Genomic DNA, 23,724 nt, shown 5'->3' with positions numbered 1-23,724 from the left:
ACTGTACTATGACATTTGTCTAACTATATTATTATTTTGAAATACTATACTCTACTTTTACCAGGATTTCTTAATATATGCTGACAATTGCCAAGCCACTTCTTTGTAACTATATATTCCTGCCAGATACAGCGATGAGATAATTAATTCAATCAGTTATTAAGGAAAAGTCTGTTTGTTTTAGGAGGGTTGTATGAGGTATTTATCCATCATCAGTGTATCGCCTACAGAAGACAACCCACAGTTTTCAGAAACAGACTGAGCCAGGAAGCAAATAAATATGCTGCTGTGGATTGAAGTAGCAGCAAAATCTTTTTGCAGTGGCAAACCTAAAAAAAAGTAGATATCCATATAAGTGCTATATATCGAATATTGGGATGGATATAGATTTTTTTTTAGCTCTGCATTTATTTCTAGTGGCTTAAATACATTTGGCTGCACAGCAGAATGCTTTGCTCGGTGTCGGTACTCCTGCCTGTTTCTCCAAACTAGGGCCGACCGTCCTCTGCTGCACCAAGTATAAATAAGCACCTCATACAACCCCACTTCAAACACTCAAACTATCCCTTTAATTTATACACGGCCGTCACATTGTCCTTTCAGTGGTCGAGGATCTTGGAAAGGAGTGGATGTGACTTTGTTCTGATCATTTCTTGTATGTGTTTAGTCTTTGGCACACACTCAGACTTTTCCAATATGCCTAATTTACACACATCTGGCACAGGATGAGCATCTCCACTTATTTGTTTGTAATGTATAATAAAGTCTCCAGTTATAAAGAAACTTACATTATCACACAGAAATGGAAACAAGCGACGACGATAAATAAATGAGTGTCACATTAGTAATTTTACTGCCAGTAGCCTTGTTATTTAAATAGTTGTTTTTTAAACTTTACAATAATTGTAAGTATCGTTTATTATCAGCCATCACCCTCCCCATCTTTTTGTTTCATCCTAATGTTGTTCATGAACCTGTGCACTTGTCGTTTTTGATCAGCGAACAGGCTCATCCACAGGCGGAATTCATATTAATGTTCCTCCTCACAATAATCTGTTAATTTCTTCTTCGCATCATTTGTGTTACCGCTGGTTATTAAGGGACGCAGCAACCATTTGTTTGTGTAGCCTCTAACTGACCTCACAATTCACAAGATGCAGTTCTTTCTGTTTTCCTCAGTCTCGCTCCTTTTACACGTCGTCATCCATACAGACATCTTTATGAAGCAGCTGTTCCTGCCGAGTTAGACACAATATGATGAACAAAAAAAGGCAGTGGACGGACTGCTTGTTTGAAATGACATGCAACGAGATCAGCACTTACATTAAGACTGATTGATATTCCAATATGATATCAGCATGAATATCCATAATAAGGTGAGATAAATTAATATAGATTGTGTTTTGTGAAAAGCAATCACCATCCTCTCCCACTCATTTTTTAGCCTGTATTTTCCTGATGTATTGGATTAAATAATATTGACAGCAAAACCAGTCTAAAAACAGCCAATATTCAAACTAATTAGGCTACAAAGAAATGAGGGCAAAGATGAATACTGTTTTCCAGACTGAACACTGTTTTCCATTTATTAACACACATGGGGGAATTTAACAGTGCAACCATGTTAAAAATCACATTAAAATCCTTAAACTTACTTGAAGAAATGACAAACAAAAAAGATGTGACCAATATTCCTACAATTAGTCTAGTAGCCATAATAAAATGTTTTATTTGAAGAACCAGTTAAATTCAGATCTACTGAAACAAAGAAGATCTCCGACTTAATTAAAGATTCCTAAAACCCACAAAACAGCATTTTCTGAAATGAGATTCCTCTTGAAATGGAGGAAATGGTATGCTTCCAACATTACAAAGATCTGAAACAGGTTGAGACCAAGATAACATCCACAAAAATGTAACCAAAAACGGGTTATTAGATGGCATTCCTGTTTCCCTTTTAAAAGCTGCACTGGATATTTGGAACTTTGACTTTTCAGCCATGATTTCCTAAAACCTTGCTCTCAAAACGTCAATATTTTTTCAATAAAAATGTCACTTAGGACCGTGAATGCACATCTGTATCAAACATGTCAATCGTTGCCAAAAATGTCCTTTAAAAGCTAGACACCCAGACACGTTGTTCTTCACTCAAAACAGGTTCCTCATACTGCAACGGGTCCAATCGTGTGTGTGCGAGAGGATTGATAATTGACGTCACAAGCAAATGTTAAACACGTAGGGAAATCCACCTCCTGGATCAGACTCACCTGAGCATCCTCCACCGAACAGGGTTCCATGATTTCTACACAGTCCAAGACAGACATTGGTATAAACGCTGGATTCAACGCCTGTCGTTTAAGTTATACTTCTAGAGATATTGCATTATAGGATGAATTACACCATGCATGCACACACACACACACACACACACACACACACACACACACACACACAGAGATGGGGGAAATGGAGACTCAAGAGCTGCTGCTGCGTGCCCCTGAGTCGCTCTCTTGCTTCTGACGTTTCTTCGCTCTCATTTCATTCATGGCTTCCTCTATTGAGCGAGTGTCCCTCTTATTGGCCACCGGCACTGAGGGGGAAATACAAACGTAATGAGTAAATACAGATGCCGCAGAAGGAGAACTGTGATGTGAATTAAGTGAGGCAAAGCAATACAGCGATCATTGCAACAACATCTACTCACCGCAGCCATAGGTGCTGTTGGCCTCTAGTGTATGTGCTGCATCTTTTGCAGACGAGGTGCCGATCAGGTGACTGTACTTGTCTCTGTAGTTGGAGTTGGGACACGTTTCTGGCTTCTTTGTCTGACTGGATTCTGTTTCTTCCAATGCAGCCTGTTCCTGCAGTGAAGAGGGAACAACAAATCTGAGTCTTTTACTAAAAACCACAAAAAAAAAAAATCAATCAACCAGTTATCAAAATAATTCCTCCCACCCTATACAATACAATGTTAGACATCATTGAGCTGCAATGTGAAAAGTATTCTAGGAGTTACTTGGCAATATAAATGTAAAACATATTTAAATATACCTGCTTCTCCACAACCTGCCTCGCCCGCTTCTACTGTAAATTAATTGACTTATTTCAACATCCCTCCTAAGAGGTTAATAGGATTTATAGCAGTCAACTGTAGATTGTGCCAATAAACCACATGGAACGAGCACCACAATAATGATATCTATAGCCAAAGAAGACCTTCTTGGCAAAGTAAGTTGAGGCGTGATGGGATTATATTTCTTTAAACTCAATTGACGTAACATAAGGACTTTTCTCCTTGCATCTGTGTTAAATCTGTACAAAATGTATTTCCTTTGTGCATAACAGGTGAAACAGTTGACCTATTATTTTAAACTTCTCTCTCCCTCTCTGCTTGTTTCCATTTGTGCTGCTGAAGCCTTTGATTGCATTCAATGTAAACTTTAAAATGGGATTAATAGGTCAGATCTAGTAGGATACCGCTGTGACTTCTTACTTATTCACACATGAGTCTAATCAGATTCATGTAAAGGGGTGCATGTCTCATTGAAAAAGAAAAAGAACACCCAGTCTTACTTTTACTCTGCGCCGTTGCTCTGCCACCTTGGGATCCCACTCCTCTCCTTTGCGATAGGCTTCCAGCTCCTCATCTGACGGAGCAAACTCCTGCGACAGCACACAGTGGAAATCAGTCACATTTCCCCACATCGTCACATTATTATCCAACACTTCATTAAAAGCAAACAATTTCTGACCTTTTTGAAAAGCATGACGTAGCGGCTCTCCTCGTCTTCCCCAAAAGAAAAAGAAGTCAGACCAGCCACTTCTGCAACATCATGCCTATGAGACCGGAACGAAGGAGATGTAAAGACATTTGCGCATATGATGCATCAAGTCATGTTTTCTTGCATAAAAGTCGATTATTGTATTTATCTGAAGTAACTACTTACAATATACTCCTTTCAATCTTCCCCATAGGATTGTATTTTCGTTTCTGTTGTAAACTGTCTTGAATGAAATCCGACACTTCTTTCTCCAACTAAACAAGCGATGGAGAGAGAAACAGTGACAACAGTGTGATAAATACCAACAGTGATGAAGGGAGATCGCAGGAGTTCAAAGATCACTTTATTAGATACACTTTTACAATCTAATGCAATACAAGTTCCTGGAATGTTTTTCTTGACATCGTCATAGAGGTTCAATAAAGGCTATCAATATAATTTAGACCAGTACAACCACCTTTAACCACGTCCGTAATAAAACAGCCGCAATAAACACAATTTAAATTACACATTTCCTTGGAAACATGTCAACAAAAACTAAACATAAGGTAGAATTTATGAGAGAGCTGTTGTATTGGATTGCATTAGATTGTTGTGTGTCTGATACACAGGCCACATGTGTATTTACAATGTGTATTAGATGGAATCACTCACTTTTTTTCTGAACTCTGCTTTCCTTTTTCTCTCCTGGTCCTCCATCTTTTTGAGTCGTGCTGCTTGCTCTGAAAAAAAAGGACAGAAATGTATGTTTTTATTTGGTTACTTTGTGTCCGATAGCATTTAAAGTTCCGTTGTAAACATGCATCACAGTCTTGCAGCTACAACCGGCCTGCTTATAATTTCAAAGACTAAAGTCAGTAAAAAGGCTAATCAAGGGACAGAATTCCTCTACTTCCAAAACCACATTTCCTAATCATTCGGGGCTAGTACAAAGTTTATTATTTGTTCCATGTGGCTACAAGCAAACAGCCTCAGATGTTTTATTGGTAGGCACACTCAAAACAGAAACACCACCGCCTTGTGGTTATGTCTTCACTACTGAAAATTGGATGACGTTCATTTATTTGTAGCAAGACTCCACTAAGCACTGGCACGGTGTTATGGAGAAGTAGTTTTTAATGTGATATCTACAGACAGGAAATAATACAACATATGCCCAAATAGACATAGATCATTTTATTTTTAAAAACCAAAGGGAATTACTATCTAGCCAGTATTCATCACAACCAATGCATTGTGTTCACATTATATTTACATGATCTACCTTTTTGTGTGTTTTAAGTAGCCTGAGCAAATATAAGTGTTTTTGAAAAGTCAGCTAAAACTGGTCCTGCATGGAAATAATACGGTCTTAGAAAACATGTTTATATGGCGGATGTTTATATAAAGGCAGACCACTATTGAATGCTCTGATGTATCTTCTTTTCTGTGTCAACATCCAATAGACTGTATCAGATGAAACGGTGTTGGGCGTTTAAGTGGTGTTTTAACTTAAGCAGGCTTGTATTACAGTAACAGCAGTGCCACTTGTAGTAAACTGGCTGTTTGATTATGGTCTCACATCAAGGATTTGGCCAGCAGATATCGCCATTTTGACTGCATCAAATGCCTCGACACAGTGAACCATTTTTTTCCAACTCCAAGTGCTTTCGTTGTGATTCAGTGCACAGAGAAGGTGTAGCGTCCCACATCTCTCGTCCAGACTCGGACATCAGGTTTGGGACACGAGGGCTGCACGTAAACCGGGAGCCACAGTGCTGACTTGAAGGCGCAACTGGCCAATGGCAACAGCAGGAAACGCTCTCCTCGCCTGTCCTTTTAATCTTTGACACACATCTAAGTCCCTCATCATGTACATTTCAGCCACTTCAAACGACCGCAACACGAGTTTTTATTTAGGCTAAACATAATGTACCTCTAGCCTTTCGTCGGCTTTCTTTGTCGCCGACAGTTGGAGGCTTTTCCATCGAGTTTAAGATTGAGCCTAGGAGGTCCGCCATCTTGGAATGAGTGGGGGAACGCCGTGCAGTTGTTGTTGGCGGCAGCTGGACCGAGCTACGCAGGCGCAGATTCACGGAGTTCTTCTTCGCCTGGTTGAATAACCGGCGTCTAAAACACGTGTCGCCATCCTGCGTACCAGGAAGTTATACCAACCAGTGTCGGAATTTTAAAAGGCCGACTTCTACATCTGCTTGAGTAGGCCTATTAATACGTTATAGTACTTTATATGAATGATTTATACGTCAATTTATAAACTGAGCATTGTTTTGGAGGAAACTATCCAACTGTACAGTTGTTGAAATCAGCACTATTGTCCCTGTGATACAATTAAAAAAAACACGTAGATGATAATGAATCAGGAATATAACCCAACAATAAATATAGGCTATAATAAGTGTGATTGTACGATTTTGAATGCAGGGTTTCTTGTAACAGAGTATTTGTTTTCATTGTGGCGTAGTAGCAAATGGCTTTCTGCACTATTGCTGCTACATTCGTTATTCAACTGGATTAGATGGGTATACTTTCAGCACAAAAAGTTATCCAGAGGGACCTTGAATCTACATGATCTATTATTCATTGGGAAGAAGATAATGACATGTCTCAATGTCTTTGTCATTGATCCAAATATTTAAAATGTATCACAAAAGGGAGTATGCGGTCCTGTGTGATTTGAGATGAGAGAACTTGTGTATGTTTTTACTCTTCGAAAAGGAAAGTTGCTTTTAAATTTGACGTGTAACTGCCCTGTGCTTCATTCGGATGCTGAGGCGAAAAACACCTTTTTAATAACAGATTGGATCATGATGTGTCCCTTAAAGTTGGTTTCTTGGTCCCCGTGTGTGTACATAAGCACTAGGGGGCATGCTACACAAGTACATGTCTGTCTGTCTATGCCTTGTGTTGTTATTGTTTTGTTAACAATTCTCCCCTGTGTCACTGGAGCAGAGTGTTTTGTGCTGTTTGATTGTAGTTTCACAGCATCAGCAATAACACATTAACTACTGCCATATTCACATGTGGGCAGAGCATTGGTCGAACAGAGGGCAGCCCTGAAAGCACAGCCGGACAGACAGCATTGTGCTGCTTACTGTGTCTAAAACAAACAGATTCATTCGTATTTCACCTATACTTGTAACTTTTGGAGGGCTTGTTCTTTTGAAGGAGTCCTTTGTGGTACAGCCATAAGGGTGTATGTAAGTACAATTCAAAAGAACTTACCCTTTTTCATTTAGATTTCTGTGTTTCTGTGTTCTGGTGAACAGTGCATGTAGTTTACAGTATCTCTAAATCCCAGAGCAGGTTGAATAATAAAGTATTGTTTTATCACACTGGGCAAACAAAATGACATGAATTTGTAAAATGTCTGAAAGAGATCTTAAATTCTCAAGAAGCTGCAGCTGTTGACTGAGCTGAGTAAGCTGATAGTCCTGACCTACAGACCTCAGACTGCCATCATTCAGCGATACTTTGTTATTGTGATTTGGACAGAGCACGACGGACTCCTCCCCCGTGGTGGAAATGCTGTATAAATGCAGCATCAGCCTGTCAACAACAGTGTCTGAAAGCTTATTGGTACCCAAACATGAAGGGACTGAAATTGGTTCTCCTTGTGCTTCTCCTAATGCTCGCAGTCGGGGAAGGTAAGCAATGTGGATACACCCATTTTCTTACTGTGTGAGATCAAATCAAGCAACTCATGATGTGGCAAAAGCTCAGACTACACTGTTTTATTGCGTGGCTCTGAGGAGAAGTAAAATTGAATTATGACATCACAACTTTACAGTTTTCTTACCCATTTGAATGGCTATAACTTCAAGATTAATGGAGTTGTTGTGCTTACAGTTTAGGAAAACTTCAGTCATTGAACAAGTTTTTGATTCTTTTCTAATTATTTACAGGCAATGATCCAGAAATGCAGTACTGGACATGTGGGTATAGAGGACTCTGCAGACGGTTCTGCTATGCTCAGGAGTACATCGTTGGTCATCACGGTTGCCCTCGAAGATACCGGTAAGACTGCTAAGATCGGAGTCGTGCATAACATTGGAGTATTTCTACTTTTAGCGCGAATACAAAACTATAGAAATGATTGCTGATCGAAAGACTCAAGTTAAGTTGTACTGTGCTCACTTTCAGGTGCTGTGCCGTGCGGTCTTAGCACCTGCGTGCACCAACATGGGGCTGACATCTTCAGTACAGCCGGCAGGGGAAACCCTGGTAGCTGACAACATTCTTCTGGATAAACAGCGTGGATAACTTTACTCTGAATGAACCCCTCTTGGACGTCAAACATGCAGTGGAATGAGTGCTTCTGAAGTGGACTTTATTGAGTTGGACCTAGTTAGATTAGGCCTGCAGCTGCAATCCGGCTGCACATTGTTGCCTGAAACTGAATGCGTCTGATCCTGTATCTAACATTTATTAACCTCAGAGCTTTGTGAACGGTCCGTTCTACTCTCTGAAATGCAGTGTTGCCAATAAATGCATTAAAAATAAATTGACTGATGTTTTGATTTGTTGCTGTTAAGTTAGGATATTAATCACCATCAGCTTGAAATATACCATACAAATTTCAATTCAAAGTAATTCTGATCTCTGATCTATCCCATAACCCCGGCGGGTCGTCGGGGCACCAGTATAAAAATTATAAAAGTAAAATTTATAAATAAAGTAATTATTTGTGTGAAAAAAAAATAAAATATAGTGTTAACACTAACTCTGCAGCCCTTTACCTTCTTGACTTGACCTCAGGGAAAGAACAGCATTATTTTTGCTCCCGGCTGCACAGACATGACACAATAACGGTCAAGTGACTGACCCAAATAGCTGTGATTGAATAGAGATGTTGTAATTGAAGTGGTATGTCTCTTGTCTGCGTTAATGTCACCATCCACCATTCATGATTGCAAAGCAAATTCATTGTCGTATTGTCCGATATCTCCGATTGGTAGGTCAAACGTCTTTGTTGGTGACCATTTGGCTTTGTTTTATTTAATTTTATTAGGAAGTGACATGCCAGCTAAAAAAACAATATACTCACCTTGGTTTGAGGAAGAACATTAAATACAAACATTTAGCAACCAACCAACCAACTATATCTTTCAAACATGTTATCAGTCAACAAAGCCAGGATCTGAAGATGGTTTATGGCTGGCCCGGACCGGTAGGTGTTAAAGGCATGGATGCTATTTGTAAACACGAGCCGCTGTATTGTGCCCTGCATTGTCATCTGAGTGGAATCTTTGTGCTATTCAGACAGCGCAGCGTGACCCAACTACAAAAGGCGGTAACCAGCCACGCACCTGTTTACATGAGGCTGTCTGTCTTCACAAAGCCGACGGCTTAAATGAGAAAGTTATGACGGGATTGATGTATTTTTAAACTGCATCAGTGCAGAACTGCATTGCTGCAGAGAAACAAGGGTTTGAAGATGCTGTGGGTGCTTTTGAAGTCAAGGAGAAATCACACAGAGAGATTCTACTGCAGCCCAAGTAAGTCCTGCTGAGGGGTGCAGTTCCTCTAGTCCAGCGGTTCCCAAACTTTTTAGGCCACGCACCCCCTTCTACATCCCGACCGGGTTCACGCACCCCCAATTCCCCACACCTTAAAAAAAAAACGCAACAGAGCCTATTTATAGCCACATAAAATCGGACCAATGCGAGAACTGTGGCGTTTGTTACAAGATTTAGTCCGCTGTATACATTTTAGTTACACAAGGCGTCACTTTTAAAGAGCAATAAGGATGGTGAGGACACACGCACAGGCTCAGAGGCAGATTGCATTTCACATGTATTTACTTAAACACAGTAAGCCACGTAAAGAACAAAGACTGGCACATGCATAGGCTCAGAAACAGATATAAATAAAAAAGGAGGCTCCAGGGGTGCGCGCACCACACTTTGGGAATCCCTGGTGTAGACCCAACACATGAATAAGACTGCAATTGTTTTTGGCTGTTTTGTAACTCTTCCAATTTTGATCTAAAAAATGTAAGGGGCTTCTGACTTGCACTGGCATGCTTAGTGTTCAGGTGGCGGCACAAATAAGAGGCTTCAGACAGCTGTTAGCCAGAACCTCACTGCACAACACGCACTGTGGCTTCGGGCAATCTGCATTGCCAATCCAAGTGAAGCCCAGACCCAGATAATTGTCATCATGTTTCCTCTTTTTTTTTTTCCCAGTCTGATGCTCACTCTCGTTTCCTCTTTTTTCACCTTGACTGCGCGATGGGTCTCTGTGCTCCCGCTCCGTCTCCTCTTTCTCCGACTCCCGGTCAATTTCTTCTCCCGGTCTCTCCCCAACGCATCTCTCCGTTTCTCTCGCCTATGGTTCCTCACTCTCTCTCTGTCCCTCTCCTCTTTTATTGCTGATAGCTTCAGATGTCCCACCTGACAGCTTCCCCGATTTCAGCCAGTTTAACATATTTTCATGGATGTTGCTGAATGAATGAAATGACGTTAGGTGCACAAGCTAGCTAGTGTGTATGTAAAAGACAGTCTGGCGGCCGAACCGGAAGTGCATCTATTTATTAAATTGTACGTTTTTAATTGTAATTAAATGTAAATCTTACAAAGGGATTTTTTATAATTAAAAAATCCTACTTAATTTTTTTTAAATTATGTTTAATATTAATTATTACACCATTAGACCACCATTACATTTTTCCTCTCGCGCACCCCCTAGACTCTAGGGGCTGCGCGAGAGGAAAAATGCGCGAGCTGCCTCTAGGGCCTAGAGGCAGCTCGCGCACCACACTTTGGGAATCCCTGCTCTAGTTCTATCAAAATAAAATGGTGACTTTAAGGAGAAATCACAAATCCGACACTTGACCAAAACAATTGTGTCTTGACTGCAAAAGTTGACATACCTAATCTAATTTGGGTTAACTCTGATGGTATCATCGTTTATGTTTTGTTGTATCTCTGCATGCAATGTAATAAATAAAGTTAGTATTGTTTTTGGCAAACTGTTATTCTCAAATACGATATACCATATATGTAATCAGAAATCATTCAACACATGGCATCATCAAGAAATGTGTAAAAGCATTAATGATTATCTTTAACTTATACATATATACATTTAAGTATCCAGTGTACAAATACTATTTGGGCATATATTCATACCAACCTATCACGTACAAGTTGTATAAGTGTATCTTCTGCTTTGGCATTGAGTCAGAGCTAAATCTATATATTATAAATCAACAAAATAAAAGTATTTCCACCTCACCAGTTGGAGCAGTGCAAGTCTGCAGCCTGGCCAGAAAAAAAAAGTTCAACTATAAAGACAAAAATCGCAAAAATCCAGACTTGTCCTGAAGCAACTCGCCTGTGTAATTCTGGTCACTGTTTAGATAAACGGTGAATCTTTGCCAAAGTCAGAGCACTCCAGAGAATATGTTCTAAAAGGACCTTAATGGACAGTTGTCGTGGCAAGTTCACTTGTAGAGGATCTCTGAAGCTGTTAGAGTTCAACTTTAGGTCTTCTGTCACCTCAATTTATAGCAAATGTTTCTCCACCCTTCCTCAAGTCTGCTTCTCACTGCAATTGTCTGAGCTCGTTTCCTTTTGACTTCATTTGTTTAGATTTTTGCCCTGAAATTTGTACATAATATTAAGGAAATGGATCAATGTATAGCATCACAGCATAGGGTCGGAATTCATGACCATGAGTTATGTCTGTAAATGAATAACAACTGTGTGCGGAGGCTCTCGGCACAATACATTTTAAAATGTTGTATTTCTCCCAACCACAGGAAATAAATGAAGACAAATACATACTTACTAATGTAATTGTACCATACAACAGAATAACACATGTTCAGTACTTTGCAATCTACGACAATAGCCCTGCAATAAACACAATAATTGTGATGCGGTTGTGTGCTTGCATTATAATGTACAGGCTTTGTTATTGGCATTCTAACCAAACTTTGGATTGTAGGTCTTTGTGTTTGATCATCATACAGACATGTTTATAAGGAAACATTAACTGCATGATATATAAATTCCCTTTATACAGGAGCAGCCAGAACACAGTAATAGACGCCGTAGCCCTTCCCACATACGTGAAAAAGTTTCCTGGCGACGTCAATCAACCTGTTTGCAGATGAAGGGGATGGATTCACTTTTAACTCACCGCTTCCGTCAAAATAAGTGTCTAACCTCTTTACAGATGCCGTGATGGCCGCCTCAATAAGAGCACAGCCACTGCTCACTACTTGTTACTCATCAAAGCAGCTTTTGAAGAACGAACATGCGAAAGGTACCAAAATGCTGCATTACAGAACCACATAATAGATCTGTATCAATGGTACAACAACACATTTATAAGAGCAGCCCATGACTTACTGGCTACAGACAATTACATTTCATTTAAGTAACCTAATGAGCTGCTGTATAATCAAATACCGAACCACCAATTTTGAACCACTTTTAATCATTAGAAATGTAAAACAGAGAAACATGCAGATATAGCTTGTTGTTCAGCGGCATGACAGTTAAAAGCTTCCCTGACAGTGTGGGGGTGGGGATTTTATTCCAACAGTGTATTTTCTCCAGAAAACTAATTCTAGGAAATCTAATTAAGGTACATGGAAAACCACTGCAAAAAAGTAGTAATGTAGTTTATTTCCCTCGAGTCAGTGTAAATTCAACACAAAGAGGTGAATTTCAGCACGATTAAGATGAATACACCCCTTAAGTTTATGCATTTTTTGCAGTTGAAGACATCCAGTTTTACTATTTCACTACAGGTGTAGAACAATTTGATGTACCTTCAAATAAATGAGAAGCAGGTACACAAATGTAAGTACGACCTCATCACAACTTTGTGCAAAACCTCAAGGGGAGTACAACAATGTACACAGCACTCTCATTAATTTTATATATATATATATATATATATATATATATATATATATATATATATATATATATATATATATATATATATATTAAAATCTGAAGATACTGCTTTTGAGACAGTAAGGCGCAATCTTTCACATTGGGGGCAAAGCACAAACTACCTATTCAAATTTGTTTCCCAAATAAAATACTCAATAAGGAAATCTTTTGTCCATTATGCAAACTGCCCTTACAAATACAGCATCGGGCGGATCTAAGCCTGAGAAACTGATTGTCTTAAGCTAGACAAATGGGATTTGGCGCGGTGTGTCTGATGTGCCAACTGAGGTTTAAGCCAATTCTCCTTCAATCCAAAATGTAACTCGCCGCTTCATTTTAAAGGTTAAAGTGTTCCACAATTTAAGGAAGAAAAAGTTTGATGGAAAAAGTAATCAAATCTTTTCTATTCTGAAAATGTTTAAAACCTCTACAAGATGTCAAACAAAGTGAAATAAGAGTGCATTGACAACAACACTCCTTTCAAACTGTTTATAAAAAAATAAAGAGCCAATCTAACAATCCATGTGCCTGCCAGGACAGAACAAAGCAAACATATCAGAACTTTGCAATGTACATTTTCATGTGTTGTTACAGAGCTGGATTAGCGGTCCATTTTAAGACAAAAACTCAGACTCACTCACAAATTGGCAGCGAACATAAAAAAAAAAAAAAAAATCCACTGGAAAATAACAAAAGCAGTTATGAACTTAATATTGACAACAGTAAAACAAATCTTTGCAAACATATTTACATTAATCACGTACTAAAATAGAAACATATCATCCATCTTTTCCATTATATCTGACACTCGTATGCCAAACGCTATAATGGAACGAGTCACAATAAAAAGGAAGATTTTCAGTCCCGGCCACTTGAATGAGAAGTTGGAGATGAGCAGTGCACACCAGTAAAGACACAATCACAAACACTGGAACCCATAACTGTCCTCGGTAGGCCAAAGACTAAAATGGCATATTTTGTCAAATTCAAGAAGCAGAAGACCCATAAAATATTTTGGCAGCGCTTCACTACAAACAGCATATTAATATTTGAATTTGGTAAAAAAAATCTTATGGTTATATTTAATTACCCTTAGTAACAAACCATTTTCTACAAATTTGTGTTGAGCCTGACAGAAGTTGAGTCCAACTCTGGAGCTAGAAAGTGATTCTAATGCTGTTTGAATGTCTGTCCGGTAACAATGACCTCGTGATTTACACAGCATTGAAGACGCTGGAGCAGTTCCTTAATAACAGGCTTCTGCCTTATACTTTACATTTAATTATGCTCACAGTTATTGTTGACATTGTGAATGACATATGAAGGTAGGGCTATGACTTTAGTGTCATTAAAAAAATAAGAAATAAAATCACTGCATGCTACAGATTTACCTTGCAAAAGAGTCTTTGTGGTCTCTGTGCTGAATTATCTTGAGCCAACAGCTGGGTGTCGGCACAGCTCATATATGCCCCCTATCATTAGGATGGAGCATTGAAAAGGCTTCAAGAACGCAGGAAGTGATTTGTTGCTTTCTAAACAGTCCTCCAAACCTCGGCTGCACATTTGGATAAGCATTCACTATTTCACGAGATGTTTGTTGTTTTGGCTGTTTTGAGTGCACCTCTCATCGTGCATCACCGACTTCATCACTTAGATGAGCCACTGTTCACTCCATAGCGTCTTAGTTTTGTGCAATTTAGGAAATTTTCATATTGTCCTTTTAAAAAAATGTGGACTTAAAACATGTTCACAGCTCTGAGACCGCTTTAAGTTAATTCAGCTTTAAGGCCTATTTTGCAAAAATAATAACAAAACAAATCTAGATATAAGGGTTGGAAGATGGGACAAATACATCAACTACTAGCAACAGACTGAATCTTTGCCCAATGGAATTTGTTTGACTGTTTAAAATTCACCAAAATGTGGGCAATTATATGCGTGTTGCAACGGGATTTAAGGCTTCAAACATGATGCAGATATTTAACCACTAAGAGTACATGTATATGGTATCTACAGTCATTGTGATGGAGTCTGCAGAGTGTCCTACTTAGCATGAAAAACATAACCCACACTCTAGTGTGTCTTTTTCAAGAGACATCATGTCAGTCTGTTAAATGGCTTTGTAATTCAGTTGTATACTGCAGTTGGTCATATGGAGCCAACGTAGTGAATACACCATCAATCACCACATAAAGTGGTGATGGTGGACAATTGGAAACTGTCTGCCCTATCGACCAACCCTAATATGTTTAACGTATGGTGATGTGGTGGCAAAGAACAAAGTTATGAAAGTAAAGATATATGGCCAAAGATTTGCAAACGCATGTAATGGCCGTGCATCAAAATGGAGCATCATTAGCACTAAGCTAGTCCAAGGAAATGATCGGATGAGCACCTCTTCCAGTCAGGCCAAGCTATAATGTTTGGCTCAAGGTTACACTTTGTGGAGTTCTATCGGAGTTCACTCCATACGGTTTAAGAATTTGAAGTCCCAGAGGATTCTGATAGGTGCCTCTTCTCGGCAGATCAAATCTTTACAAAATTAATTCCACTTTTGGTCCCATTCTCCTTTCTGAATTTCATCATCCGTGTCTGAAAAGCTGGAGCTACTGTGAAGGACCCAGATGACTCCTTGCAGTCCAGGGCAGCTGGCTGGCTTGTATGTACGTTTGTGGCTTCGGCTACTCACATTCAATGATCTTCAAGGCAGGAGTGGTCATTTGTGAAACAAGTAGATGGGCCTCTGAAAACCTGTTGTGATGGGGGGGGGGATATAAAATAAGTGAAGAATGAAATCAAGCGAATGACATGTAATGCATACAGTTGCTCTAAAATAAGTGAATTACCTCTAATTGAACACTTGGGGGCCCCAAGGTACTCAGAGCTGGTGAAGCCCACCTCTGTTGTAAGGTACGATGAAAACTGGTCAGGTCTGAGGCGGATGCTGTGAAAATTCCTGCTAATATCATCCTGTCAAATGAGAGGGAAAACAAATATGTCTTATGTTTCAACTAATCAAACCAGACTTTAGAATCACTAATCCCCCTGGTAAATATCAAGTATATTTGCTTTGTTACAAAAAACATGGTTTGCATCATCAGCCCTGTCATCTTAGTTTCTTACAGTCAGCTTCTTCCTCCTCACATAGGAGTCCCAGGGCTGTGGCTCCAGGATGAACATGCCTCCAGGACGGAGATGTCTGTAGACTCTCTTGAAGAGCCGCTTGAGGCCACTGTCTCCCCAATTCAGGTGAACCCATTTGGTAACACTGAGGCACATGATCACGTCGTACTCTGGCCGCTGAGTCACAAGAAGATTATCGTTCTCCAGGACATAATTGGCCTAAAAAGGAGAAAAAGAGGTGTGGTGAGGAAACCAAGGACTTGAATGGACAAACTGTTTTGTGCTACTCATTATGACTGTAATAAAGTAAATACTTTTTCTGAAACAAACACATCAGGGGTCTGGCCAGAGCAGAAAATCTGTTATATAAAAATGGCACTTCATCATTTTATTCTATTAGTAATTTACGTGAATGTGTCATAATTAGCATATTCATTCTAGAGTCATGGTCAAAAACCTGTTTGTGATATCAGAGTGATCTTGACCTTTGACCTCCAAAATCTAAATCTGTTCAAAAGTGGACCGTAAGGCCCAAAAGGTTGAGAACCCCTGGTCTAATTGACGGCTAGGCTATACTTAGGCATTTAAACGTTCACCGACAGCCCAAATATAGCTGTGCTGTAGTCTAGATGGAGAATAGACAACAATAAAATGTATATTAGATAATCCCCCCTAAAGCTCAGTTGGTAGCTATAGCATTTAATACCAGACCCAGTTCAGTTCGAGTAAAAAGTGAATCTTATCGCTATTATTTTGGTGTATATTAGACGGAGCAACAGTTGCAATTTCAACATTTCTTCTATGCTCTGATATAGACCAGAATTTATTGGCTACATACAGCCCAGTTTTAGATCATATTAAAAAAAAACATCTATACATATTTAAAAATGCATAAAAACTTTAAATAGTTAGCATAATTACACACCCCCAGGTTTACAGTGTAACTGTTAATTTGTTGTCATATACACAGACTCTGTTTACTCACATCCCACAATGCAATGTTACATTGAATGCATGCACATTTAATAGGGGTCAAATTTAAGGACACATCAAAAGGAAATCTTAGCGTATGCACGAAACATCTAGTAAAGTAAGAGAAGCTCCACTCAGCTGCTAACTGAGAATCTGTTTTCTTTCTCTGCATCGACGGTGATTGTTAATTAGCCAAAGAGTAATTAATTCTAATGGGCAAGTCCATACATTCTATGCTACATTTACGCATATTGTTGTGATCGGGCCGAATTCGGATCTTCTTAACCACTCGGCCATGGCCTCAGAGTGCCATCTAGTGGACCACAGAGGTACTGCCAAAAGGTTAGCTTGATACCAGGGTAAATTTGTCAAGTAAATATTAGACAGCATGACATTTCTCCCTTAAATCCATCTTATTGAGCAGGCTGAGGGGGGAGGGGGCTCAGGCGGTCATCGTGAGGCTTCACTCATTTAAAGATAAGCTCTGTGCTGCACTGCCATTATCTCTAATGCTCGTAGCAGGGAGGGGGCAGTTATCGATTTCATTCCGAAACACCACGTCGTCCGCATCTCACCAATTCATGTAGCTGCCTACACAAAGCCGCGTAGGCATAGGGCCAATGGAGTGAACAAACTGAAATTGAAATTAAAACAATTAAAAAAACCTTCGCGAGAAACCCATTTCTTTTTTAAGAGAAAAGCTGTTGTAACATTTTTCAAATATTCAACCATGGGTGGCAATGACAGGCCGATGGCATTAGAAAAGCTTCCAGCCACATTGCAACATCAGCCTTGTGAAAAGGACAGCTACCTCTTTACTGCCTGCTTCCAGCTTTCAGTTATTAAAATCACTGGCAGCTTCAGGGAATAGTTAGCCTCTGGTTAAACACACTACAATAGATACAAAAATGTAAAAGGTGGACAAACTAGTGGAAGATTCCACAGCTTCAGCAAGTAAAGATAAACTCAGTCGACTCAGAGAATGCTTTATCCATTTGTATTAACTTAGAAGAGGAGAGAAACCTGTGTCCCTTTGACTGGGAGCAGAGCAGCTTTTGGTTGACAAGAAAACAACAATTTTATTTAATTGTAATCAATATTTAAAAGTTTATATTGATTACAAAATATTAAAACAAAACAGTTGTGGAAATGTATAGGGCTGCAACTAACGATTATTTTAATAATTGATTAATCGGTTGATTATTTTTTCGATTAATCGGATAAAAAATGTTTTTATCAAAAAAGCGTTCATTTCCAACCCTTTATTCAAAAACAGAAGTGACAGTGCAAAACATCTTCAGAAAGTGCACAAACAGGTTGCTCCTTGAACATCCCTGAGCTGTTAATTAAAACAACAAAATGGACTAACACTAAAAACATACACATGTATACTTTACATCTGCCAAATGTGAGCCCTTTTTACTGTAATTGATCCCTCCAGAGGCTGCATTTACATACCCTGCTTTATCAATATGTATGAAATACTGGGACAGTAGGAAGCTGTACTGCTCCATATAGAGCGTCCTCTTCCTTAAACTCTTTCATTCCGGGTCTCTTATGACCACGACGTCAAGTTGTTGGCTAAGCCCAACTACGTGATTTGCTTCATTCTACTTTGAGTAAAAAAAAAAAAAAAACCTGCAGCCAGATCCGCCGGTGTGCCGGTTTAACGTTACAAGTGACAGCGTGAACTGATCCAGACCGGGGGGTGACGGCATGTTTCATCACGTTACGTTTTTTTACAAGCAAGACTGAAATGTAACCTGAACATAACGTAACTTTAACGACAATACACAACCCAAACACGTTAGCTAACGTGATAGCAAGCTGACTAACTTCCATTAACAACAAGTTTGAGGAACATGAAGACGCTGATTGGCCAAGACTCGACTTGTCAAAGATCTTCTATTTTTGAGAACATCACAACCTCAGCTTTTCTCGTGTCTCACTCCAATCGTAGAAACGCTGGCCGGCCAGTTGCTCTGCTCCGCTCTTTTTTTTCTTCTCCGTGACTTATTGCCCGGCGTAATAATCGCGCGACACAACGAATCGATAATGAAATTCGTTGCCAACACTTTTGATAATCGATTTTTATCGATTTTACCGATTCGTTGTTGCAGCCCTAGAAATGTGTCCGGGAGCTACTGTACATGTTTTATCTATTCATCGTTGTAGGCTAACATTTAAAAATTGACTAATAAACTACATGTACAATGCTAACTTGCATGCAATTCAAAACTGGTAAGTTAATACCATATGCTTCTTGTCCAGATAAGCCACACAGTGCAACTTGTATGCTATATTTGAACTGACTGTACTGTGACAATGCTAATCTACAGTATAGTATACGATAGCTAATCTAAAGGCAAGACAATTATCACTATAATACAATATTTCACCTATGTCAAATCCTCTTGTGAAGTTAGTCAGACCTCAGAGTGTTCCCCCCGAGCATGCTGCTTCGCTCTTAATGAGTGCATTTTATGTTTCCCAATGGACAAGAGCTAGTTTCTTCACACCATGCTGCTGCTACCTTAGTCTCGATGAATATGTATATGATGCAGACAGAATGCATTAAGTGCCTAACTGTAAACTAATGTTTTTCACATTTTTACCTTAATCCAGGCCCCCCCAAGATGTATAACACAGGAACCTCATTCATGTCGCCACCAAACATTCACACAGAGAACACCATCTTACCTTGATGAAGGACACATTTGAGGGGAATTCTCCGGGCCGTGTGGTGGATGTTTCTGTTAGTGGAGGTGCAGCAATGGGACCCCTGGAGATCCGTAGGGACACAGGAAAAGAGCAGCTCACAGAGTGATCAGCGGGAGGTGAATAATAGCCTTCCTGCTTCATTTCCTCTGTTTTGACGACCTGCCTCTGGGTCCCCAACTCATCTGTGTGGCAGGAGCCATTGTCATTTCCAGCTTCTGCAAGACCACTTTCTCTTTTCACCGGTTCCCTGTTTTCCTCCCTGCTCTTGGCTTCGTTGTGCTTCTTGTCTGTGCCTGTGTGACTCTCACCTCCATTCCTCTCCACCTGCTTGGTGCTCTTTTTCTCCTGCAATGCATGCCTGGCCTCTTGGGTCTGCAGTTCGGATAGATAGTGTCTGATGTTCTTACGAGCTGCATGCACCAGACCACTGTCAATATCCAGGCCCAATATGCGGGCAGGTCTTAGCATTTTGGCAATATAGAGTGTTAGGTGGCCCGAATTACACCCCAAATCCAGAACATCTTTACCTTCAAACCATTCTGGACGAAACAGGCGGACCCGTGCGTCTTCACTGGCACCTGGGTTGCGGTAGCCATAATACTTGTTGTAGTTTCCATACTGAAACTTCTTCTTATGTTTCTCCTTCACCTGGTTGTGGGGCTGCTGGCGACATCCTGGGACGGTTTTGTGACCACTCTTTGGCGTGTGGAAGGACTGAGGATATCTTGATCCCCCTGTCCCAAAACTCCTGTCTCCACATCCTGACTTTCCAATGGGCGTAGAATGGGTCGCAGGGGTCTCAATTTTACCAGAGTTGCGCCTTCGCTTGCGTCTGCTTGTGTGCTGGTTTGCTGCCCCTGATATGGAGGAAGTGGAATCCTCTATAGATACAGATGTCATTTCCTCCTTGCAGCTGGCTGAGTTGTCAGCTGAGGGCTCATGGGAATCCTCTGTGACACTGGAGAAACTGTTGGACTCTTTGGAGACATCTAGTGCAGAACACAAAGCTAAAATACCTGGAAGCGGTGTGGAGGTGCTGGCTTTAACCTCACTTTTTCCTGATTCTGAGAAGTTTACCTGTGCGGTTGAAATCCCACCACCACCCCCTCCTCCCCCATGGTGTCTGTTGCGGTGTCTCTTCCTACCGCCACTCTTGAAGGGAGACACCATGAAGCTACCGTCTGCTAGCCCGCTGTTCAGGTTCAGTGGATCTGTGATGTCTCTGGGGATGAGGATCTCCACAGGGTCTCGACTTTTCGCTGGCAGCGGGGAGGATTTGGGCGTCTCTGCATTAAGTGCCCTGTTGACCTCCTCATCCAGCAGGCTGTTGAGATTCAGTGGGTCGAAAATGTTCCCACCAAGGAGGAAGTTGGTAGGTAGAACGGAGTCACTCTCAGAGTTGGCCCTTCGCCTTCTCTTGCCAGACATTGGATGCTTGAAACTAGGGTTTGCGGTGTTACGGCGCTTTGCCAGCTTCGTTTGTTGTGGTTGTTTGGAATGATGAAAGCTGTTCCTGGGATTGATGTTATTCTCGTTCCCTCTGGCTCCCTGTCCAGCATCGTCCGAGTTGGTAAGAACGTCAGTTGTGCTGGTGTGTTTTGGCGAGGCTTCAGTGCCCGAGACTGGACATGCGGCTGCAAAATCAGGGGTGGCTGCTGTGCCCTCCACCATCAAAGATATATTACTGTAACCTCCAGTGCATTCTGAGAGCTGCAGGGATGAAGTGGAGCTGGCGTGTGGACTGCCAGTTTTTACAGTATCCTCATCAACAGACATCGCTTTTGGTTCTCAGGGCTGATGCAGACATGGAATGGATTTTCTTTTTTCTGGATCTGAAAGTCACAGAAAAAGATGAGTCAAATCAAGAAAGAAAGAAAGAAAAAAAGAGTACAAATCCTTTAAAGTATAGTTTTCAATGTTGATGTGAAGCAATCACACAGTCAGCACTGCAATACAAAGTTACATATACCAACAACTACTTGAATATGTTTCTGAAATTCGCAAATTTAAATCCAGAGATCCTGCATCTCAAAAGACGAGGGTCAGCTGCAGTGCACGTCGTGGTCAATCACTTTGTATTGCATGAGAGGAACCACTACCTTCTACTGTCACTTTCCCCCCAACATACTGCTAGAAGAATAACAAAAGCATGAGGCAGAGTCTGTCGGACTAACGTCAACGTCACGCCATTATTAAACTGTTTAATTCTAACATCTGAGGCGCGTCTACTCACTTCCTCAGGGGTTCACGTTCCTGAAAAGTTTAGACAGTTATCTAGCTAGCTCCTAGCTCCTCTCTCGCGGGCCAGCACACTCAAACGTTGCCTCAACGTTCGGCTCCGCACAAAAAAAGCCGTTAACTGTTCAAGTGGGTACTTGAACAAGCTTCAAGTACCCACCTCGCTACGCTGCTGCCCGACTCCCCCCCCCCTTTAAAGAAGAAAAATACACGAGTCACATTCACGAAAGTAATACTATCTACCAGATGGCCACCTATACGCAGTCAACAGTGTAGTCACCATCAAAGTAACAGTCTCACCTCTCGGTTCTCCTCGCCTCCGGTCTCTCTCTCTCTCTCTCTCTCTCTCTCTCTCTCTCTCTCTCTCTCTCTCTCTCTCTCTCTCTCTCTCTCTCTCTCTCTCTCTCTCTCTCTCTCTCTCTCTCTCTCTCTCTCTCTCTCTCTCTCTCTCTCTCTCTCTCTCTCTCTCTCTCTCTCTGCTAACGTTAGCTTAGCACTCGAGGGCTCTACATCAACACAACGGTCGGCGAGCGCGCGAGAGGTGACCCGGCACGGTCCCGTCCGCGGTAAACGGCTGCTCGGTCTCCCGAGCTGTCTTGTCGAGACTTTCTTCGACGAAACTCCTAGTAGGCACCCAGCGTCAGGCTGGTTGGTGAATACATTATTCCATTCGCTAAAAGAGTCGGCATGGCGGCGCATCCGGGCTCCGAGCTGTAAGTCCAAGATGACTGGGGCGGAGATCTCTGACTGGGAGGAGAGCTCCGTCGATATGATAATGAGCCTCGCTGATCCTCCTCATGCGTGGAAACGTTAAGGCTGCAGCGCCCGAGTCCGTCCCCTATCGATTAATAAGTCAACTATTGTTCAAATTATGTGGTGTGAAACAGAGCAAAGCCGCGAAACTTAATGTTTTGCATTTTCCTTGATAAACTACTTAAATTATTGACTAACCTCACATTACATTGTGGTAATTGTTTAATGTACCTTCAACACAAAATGCAATCACTATGCATATCTATGATCACGCCCTATAAACATATAACATTTTAATAGCTTTAATGTCTTTTTTTTAATATTTATCTTGTTTATTGTATATAATATGTACTATGAGACAGACCTACATGAAACCGGAGTCACATTCCATGTATGTGTAAACACAAAACTTAGAATAAAACTAAAGAATTTGCAGTACAAAGGCAGATATAGCGCAAATATAAAATATAAATAAAGGTGCAAGTATAAATATAGCAATAAACAACATATGACATTTATAGTGTGTATTAATAAATGTAATATTAAAAAATGACTAAAAACTAGACTTGAATGTACAGGATAAGCTGATGCAGGTCAGGCTTTTCGGTTCCACAAAGTAAGTTTGGAAAAATCACCATAGCAACACATCAAAATCCCTTAACCTGCTTCAGCGCAGGCTAACTGAAATTCACTGGATAAGCTGGCCACTCCCACCGGACAAAAATGCCAGCTCCCTTCCTCAGAGATGAAGGAGCGAAATTAGTTATATTAGTTTTATAGGGAGAAAGTTCTTCGAGATCGCCAAGATCCGTTCGCACATCATGATGACTTCCTGTACGAGCGCTATCGATTCTGCTGACAAGAAATCACTTATTTACGAGACCTTCTCGAGCCATTGAACACCACACGGCGCAGCAGAGCATCGACCGTCTCACATACAGTATGCATAGCCTGGATCACAGCCTTGTGCTTTTTTGCGAGTGGTACATGTTTGTACAGCCGGCGATGCAGAGAACATCGGGAAAGCCACTGCATGGCGTGCTGTTGGTAACGTTTATTTAGCGCTTAAGAAACTTATGGATGAGTTGAAAGCACTCATAATTATATGACAGTGTTATTAGTACACAATACATATCATTATTGTAGAAACTGATTAAGGTGGACTCATGATAAGAATACAGAGAATCATACACAATTTCCTTTCACTGCTTCAATTGAATGAA

At 40.7% G+C, this 23,724-nt stretch overlaps 2 protein-coding genes across 2 annotated transcripts; both read right to left on the bottom strand.

The window, feature by feature from the left end:
* Nucleotides 1–1,555: 1,555 nt before the first annotated feature.
* On the bottom strand, nucleotides 1,556–5,782 carry spag7 (sperm associated antigen 7; the record flags this gene model as incomplete). The annotated part of the gene is made up of 7 exons (XM_079214558.1): nucleotides 1,556–2,590; nucleotides 2,705–2,861; nucleotides 3,574–3,663; nucleotides 3,753–3,837; nucleotides 3,948–4,036; nucleotides 4,437–4,504; nucleotides 5,698–5,782. The coding sequence occupies 7 exons, from the start codon at nucleotides 5,780–5,782 to the stop codon at nucleotides 2,475–2,477; spliced, it is 690 nt and encodes a 229-aa protein (XP_079070684.1). The 3' UTR covers nucleotides 1,556–2,474.
* Nucleotides 5,783–12,785: 7,003 nt separating this feature from the next.
* LOC306753535 (7SK snRNA methylphosphate capping enzyme-like) lies at nucleotides 12,786–22,413 on the bottom strand. Its single transcript, XM_079237415.1, has 5 exons — nucleotides 22,049–22,413; nucleotides 19,490–21,342; nucleotides 15,818–16,036; nucleotides 15,541–15,664; nucleotides 12,786–15,445 (listed from the first exon to the last, which is right to left on the bottom strand). The coding sequence occupies exons 2-5, from the start codon at nucleotides 21,284–21,286 to the stop codon at nucleotides 15,411–15,413; spliced, it is 2,175 nt and encodes a 724-aa protein (XP_079093541.1). The 5' UTR covers nucleotides 21,287–21,342; nucleotides 22,049–22,413; the 3' UTR covers nucleotides 12,786–15,410.
* Between the last annotated feature and the right edge of the window lie 1,311 nt (nucleotides 22,414–23,724).

The sequence above is a fragment of the Taurulus bubalis genome (genome assembly GCF_910589615.1).
Source record: "Taurulus bubalis genome assembly, chromosome: 2".
Taxonomy (NCBI): Eukaryota; Metazoa; Chordata; class Actinopteri; order Perciformes; family Cottidae; genus Taurulus; species Taurulus bubalis.
This window is presented reverse-complemented; position numbering and strand designations above follow the sequence as displayed.

Excerpts from the sequence above, each read along its gene's own strand:
- LOC306753535 (XM_079237415.1), bottom strand. The coding sequence starts at position 21,286 with ATGTCTGTTGATGAGGATACTGTAAAAACTGGCAGTCCACACGCCAGC. Across the intron at positions 15,665-15,817 it reads TGAGGAGGAAGAAGCTGACT|GATGATATTAGCAGGAATTT; the intron begins GTAAGAAACTAA and ends CTCATTTGACAG. Across the intron at positions 15,446-15,540 it reads CCCCAAGTGTTCAATTAGAG|GTTTTCAGAGGCCCATCTAC; the intron begins GTAATTCACTTA and ends CCATCACAACAG.